General features: G+C 43.7%; 1 protein-coding gene across 4 annotated transcripts in view; it reads right to left on the bottom strand.

Moving 5' to 3' along the window:
- LOC133657052 (serine-rich adhesin for platelets-like) overlaps positions 1–6,000 on the bottom strand; it is a 34,736-nt gene that overhangs the window by 2,439 nt on the left and 26,297 nt on the right. For 3 of the 4 annotated variants that reach the window (XM_062057937.1, XM_062057938.1, XM_062057939.1), the window contains one exon: positions 2,267–2,381. In XM_062057937.1, coding sequence (XP_061913921.1) covers positions 2,267–2,381 — 115 coding nt within the window. Of the gene's footprint in view, positions 1–155; positions 2,238–2,266; positions 2,382–6,000 lie in introns of those variants that run through there. The other variant, XM_062057936.1, reaches the window with a different exon arrangement.

Below are 6,000 nucleotides of genomic sequence, written 5' to 3'. Positions count from 1 at the left end.
GAATGTTTTGAGTGGGGAAATTTGAGTTTGAGTTGTGGACGCAGCAGACAGGTGCTGCAGGAGAAAAGAGCTTTAGTGGACGTGTCAGACACTCAGGGGGAGAAGAAAGCGTGGATGTGTTCACTCCCATGCAGAGATCATTGATTGTTTCTTACTTCACAGTCACCATGTTTCCTAGAAAGCTGTCAGGTTGCCCTCCGAGTCAGAATCTGATGTTGCCTCAGTTTCTCCTGTGTCCTCAGCCTCCAAACCGGAGCCGCTGGCTGAAGATTTCTCAGAAGAGATGGCGTCTTCGTCCGCCTCGGAAATTGGGGACAGTCCAGCGTATGTCTCTTCAGAAGTGCCGCTGATACTTCTGAGCTCAGAGGAATAGGGAAGACCGCTGTAAGGGCTGGACGGGCCAGGACCTCCGGATGCCACACTGGACCTTCTAGATGCGCCATCATCACTGATGTCACCGGATGAATCTTTGCTTTCATCAGCAGTGTCGGACTCTTCTTCTTGACTTTCCTCCGTTATTGTGTCCTCAGACTTATGAGTCAGGATGGACTTCTGGGAGCGAAAGCTCCCGCTGGAGGACACAGTACTTGCAGATCTTCCCTTGCCGCTCAAAGAACTCTCTTCAGTCATCTTACTACTGGTGGATGATCCTCCGATTGAGTCTGAACCAGCAGACATTTTCCTGCGACTAGTCCCTCGAGACCAAGAGCCTTCACTTCCTGATCCGGATTCCACCTCACTGACCGTTCCTGTTCCTGATTCGGCCTCGCTAAGCTCCTCGCTGGACTTCCCTGATGTTAACGCACTTCTGGAAGTTTTAGTTCTCTGTGATGACCTCAAACTGGAGCCAGATAAAGACTCTGACCCTCTGAGACTAGCACTCTCGCTTGCACTTTGACTTCTTACGCTACCACTACCGCTGACAGTTTTGCTACCACTCTCACTCCTGCTGTCACTTCCACTCCCACTCTCCAGTCCACTGCCACTGATGCTGCTGCTGCCACTCCCACCTCTCGCCTTGCTAGCCTCAGTAGCTGATGATCTCATGGACGAGCGAGAAGACCCACTTTCTTTAGCGCTTCCTGATGCCTCTTCTTCCTCGGACTCTTCATCCGAATCACCCTCTGTTTCTGAACCCTTTTCTGTGCTTGTGTCCTTCTCTGTTGCAGTCCCTGTTCCTGATTCTGTTCCTCTTTCAGAATCAGACGCTTTGGCAGACTCTGACTCCTTCTCTGAGTCCGACTCCTTCTCTGTGTCCGACTCTTGCTCAGACTCTGATTCTTTCTCTGTCTCTGACTCTTTTTCTGTCCCTGATGGCTTCTCTGAATCTGATTCTTTTTCAGTAGTTGATTCTTTCTCACTGACCGATCCCTTTTCACTTTCTTCCTCCTCAGACTTAGACTTGCTTTCCTCATCCGACTCTCCAGGCAATTCATCTGGCTCTTCTTCTGAGTCCACAGTGCTTTCGTTGGCATCGTCCCGGTCCAAATCCACTTTGAGATAGTCTCTGTCCACACTGCTTCTATCTGATGACTCATCATCTGAGTCTTTCTCCTTACTGCTACCACTCGCAACTGCTTCTGGCTCACTTTCCGTCACACTGATGGACACTTTAGATTTATTCTCATCCTCACTGGTGACTTGCGAAGCCTCTTCATCTCTCTCACTGCCAGTGGCACTTATGCTACTCTGCGACTTTCTACGGGCCTGCAACTTCCTGCCCAGCTTGATTTTCTTCAAAACTTTGCCGAGCTGGCTTCGGGCGCTCGACTTGCTTTCGATCAGTCCCGAAGGTGACGGGCCATCAGTCAGACTCTCCTGGCTGTCGATACGGCGGGCCGACATCAGTTTGGCATAGTCTTTATCCTTCTTCTTGACGCCGAACATCTTGAACATCTTGGCTTTCTTCCATGGAGACGGGCCAGCGGCAGTAGACGGCTGCTCTCCTCTCTTGCTGGCCGCCAGGAGTTTGCTGAGTTTGATGACAGATTTCATCCTTTTGGCAGCCTTGGAAGGCTCAGAGTCCCCTTCTGGTTCAGCTGGCTCCGTTTCCTCTTCATCCCTAAATGCAACCCTCTTTGGTGGACCCCGGCCCCGCACGCCGCCACGGCCCCTGCCTCTGCCGCGCCCCTAGGACAGTTTCACATTCAATTGAACAACTTTTTCTAAGAATTCTGATTATAGTATTGGACTGCAACATAGCATTGAATCTGCTCTGTTAATAATACAACAATACTTTTGATACACACTCATAGAAAGGAAGTACCTCTGGGCCATGTGGACTGTAGTAATAACCGTCATCTTCCACAATCACCTCTCCATATTCATCGTACATCGGAGCTATCAACCTCCGGCGACTGCCGTACTGAGGGATGTCGTACCTTGAAACAACATAGGTGCAAAAATAAGACATATTTACTTACTTTGGACAACATTTACAAAACCTAAAACCAGTGAACTTGGCACGTTGTGTAAATGGTAAATAAAAACATAATACAATGATTTGCAAATCCTTTTCAACTTATATTTAATTGAATAGACTGCAAAGACAAGATATTTAATGTTCTAACTGAGAAACGTAATGTTTTTTTTGTCGCTTTTTGATGCAGTACCGCCTGAGGGATCGAAAGTCACAGGCGTTGTCGCTTACGTGCAGAACACTTTTCCACTTTGCATCAGTCCATCTCAGATGAGCTCGGGCCCAGCAAAGCCGGCTGCGTTTCTGGGTGTTGTTGATAAAAGGCTTTGGCTTTGCATAGTAGAGTTTTAACTTGCACTTACAGATGTAGCGACGGACTGTGGTTTTCTGAAGTGTGGTGATATCCTTTACACACTAATGCCAGGTTTTTGATGCAGTACTGCCAGAGTGATCAAAATATCCCGGGCATTCAATGTTGGTGATTTCTCCAGATTCTCTGAACCTTTTGATGATATCACGGACCGTAATTGGTGAAATCCTTAAATTCCTTGCAATAGCTGGTTGAGAAATGTTGTTCTTAAACTGTTGGACAATTTGCTCAGGCATTTGTTGACAAAGTGGTGACCCTCGCCCCATCCTTGTTTGTGAATGACTGAGCATTTCACGGAAGCTGCTTTTACACCCAATCATGGCACCCACCTGTTCCCAATTAGCCTGTTCACCTGTGGGACGTTCCAAATAAGTGTTTGACGAGCATTCCTCAACTTTCTCAGTCCTTTTTGCCACTTGTGCCAGCTTTTTTGAAACATGTTGGGGGCATCCGTTTCCAAATGAGCTAATATTTGCAAAAAATAACAACGTTTTCCGGTTCGAACGATAAATATCTTGTCTTTGCAGTCTATTCAATTGAATATAGGTTGAAAAGGATTTGTGTAGTAGAAAATGTCCAAATCATAAACAGGAACAAAAGAGAATTTTTTACAATAGATTTATTCCAACATAATCAGATGGTACAAGGTTGGATTGGGTTGTCATGATTACAGACAGTGTCTCCGGAGACGTTAGATCGGAGGTGTCCAAAGTGCGGCCCGGGGGCCATTTAATCGTTTAACGGCCCCCCACACATTCTGCAAAAATTGCAAAATTGATAGTATTGCAAAAATTAAAAAAAACATTTTAAAAAAGTGGAATGAGGTGAAATCTAACGAGAAAACGTTGCAATGTTGACACAAAGCTGCCGAGCAGGCTGTTTTTTTTTCTTCTTTTGTCTTTGTTAATTTTAATTTTTTTTGCCATTGCTCGAGAAAAAAAAAATAAAAAAATAAAACAAATCTATGTTACAATGAATTATTACTTAAAACATGTGGAAAAAAATATTGCATATATTGTGTGGTTGCCATATACAAACATCAACGTTTTATTTAACAAAAGAGCATAAAACAAACAAAATAATAGTTCAAACGTAAAATCGACAGATATATCTGAAGTTGATCTCGTAATTTAAGTGTGAAAAGTAAAACAAAAACTAATAAAAATGTATTACTTTATGAGTGGGAGACCTTTTGGATCCCAAATATATTTAGTGGGATTTTATTTAACTTTTCACTGTGATTACTCAAAAATATTAAAGAATTCAAATCAATGGTGTCCTGCATTATTAATCTTTTAGGGCTCTAATTACTAAATACTGCATATTTCAGTTTTACTATGAAAAACAAAGTTGTCTTTGACAGAAAATCCATAAAACCAGTTGTTTTTTTTTACTTGATATCAACCTGAAGTTGATATAGAGATATACTGTAAAAAAAATAAATAATAATTTGCCTTTTTTTAATTTATTTTTTTTATGTCTTATTTTTAATTTTTATTTATTTATTTATTTTTAATTTGAATTATTTTTAACATTTTAATGACTGAGACCCTTGACCCTTGATTGATCCCCGGGAGCCCTAAAGGTTTAAAAAAATATATATATATATTTTGTTATGGTTAATTGCTTTGTGCTATGTTGACCAGGGGTCTCAGACACACGCACCGGAACGCACTTTAATATGGAAATTTGATGTCGGTGCGGCCCGCGAGATTTGAATCAATGGCGCTTGCCAACCCTCTCATTATTTCCGGGAGACTCCCAAATATCAGGGAGTGATGGCACTGCCTTTGGTGCCCTCTACAGCCTACCCAAACAATGTATCTACTCGGCCACATGTAGAGTGCAGCTTCAGCTTGCTCACGTAAGTGACAGCAAGGCGTACTAGCTCAGCAGCCACACAGCTTACACTGACGGTAGCCGTACCGTATAAAACAACTTTAACACTGTTACGTTACAAATATGCGCCACACTGTGAACCCACACCAAAAAAGAATGACAAACACATTTCTGGAGAACATCTGCACTGTAACACAACATAAACACAACACAATAAATACCCAGAATCCCATGCAGCACTAACTCTTCCGCTCAACCGACGCACGGAGGGGGGTCGGGGGGGGGGGGGGGGGGGGTGTATAATCTAGACCGGAAGAGTTAGGGCTGCATGGGATTCTGGGTATTAGTTGTGTTGTGTTTATGTTGTGTTACAGTGGGATGTCCTCCAGAAATGTGTTTTTCATTCTTTTTTGGCGTGGGTTCACAGTGTGGCGCATATTTGTAACGTAACAGTGTTAAAGTTGTTTTATACGGTACGGCTACCGTCAGTGTAAGCTGTGTGGCTGATGACTAAGTATGCTTTGCTGTCTCCTACGTGTGCAAATAAAAGCTACATACAACATGTGGCCGGGCTGGCACGCTGTTTGTAAATGCTATAGAGGACAATTATTGCAGTGCAATTAGGGCACGCCCTTAATTTAGTAATTAGATTGAAAATAGGATTATATTTGCCCTGGGAGTTATCTAGGAGAGGCACTGAGATCCATAAGTCTCCTGGGAAAATCGGGGGGGGTCGGCAAGTATGCAGCTGAGCCGCATCAGAGTGGTCACTAATCGAACACAACAAATGTATACAACACATATAACGTCGTGGTACGTTTCTAAGTGGATATGATGCGAATATTATTAAAATGCAATGTCCCTAAGCTTGTATTTCTTCCACAGTTGAGTGCACATTTGCTGAGAAATCGGAATAAATCACAAGAACCCAAACATGCTGAAGTGGGGAAGCAGCGGTGTGCTGCCTAAGTAATGCCTAAGAGTCCATTAAACACTTGATGCAGCACAACCTTTTATCCCATGCACTGTTTATAAAAGACATCCACATCCCCAGGCCATTTACTGTATTTTATATTTGGCCTCTTTTCCGGGGTTTGGTGCATTTTCGCACCGCAATAAAAGCGCAAGATGCCTTCCGTTGTTTTCCAGGACTGTGCAAAATAAAAACAACCCTTAATTGAGTTCCGCGCTGAAATAGAATTGATCGCTGACGTAAGGGACAAAAAAGACGACAAATTAGCATCGCCGTCTCGTTTCCAACGTGTGGCAGCGACTCAAAGGAAGTGGGATGAAAAAAAGGCTTGAAGTGCGACCCCGCGATGGAAATAAACACCGATCTAGTCACCGCCGCGCTACACTCATTAACCAGCGC

Source organism: Entelurus aequoreus, linkage group LG09 (genome assembly GCF_033978785.1).
Source record: "Entelurus aequoreus isolate RoL-2023_Sb linkage group LG09, RoL_Eaeq_v1.1, whole genome shotgun sequence".
Taxonomy (NCBI): Eukaryota; Metazoa; Chordata; class Actinopteri; order Syngnathiformes; family Syngnathidae; genus Entelurus; species Entelurus aequoreus.
Note: the sequence above shows the minus strand (reverse complement) of the source record. Positions and strands in the feature narration are given on the sequence as shown.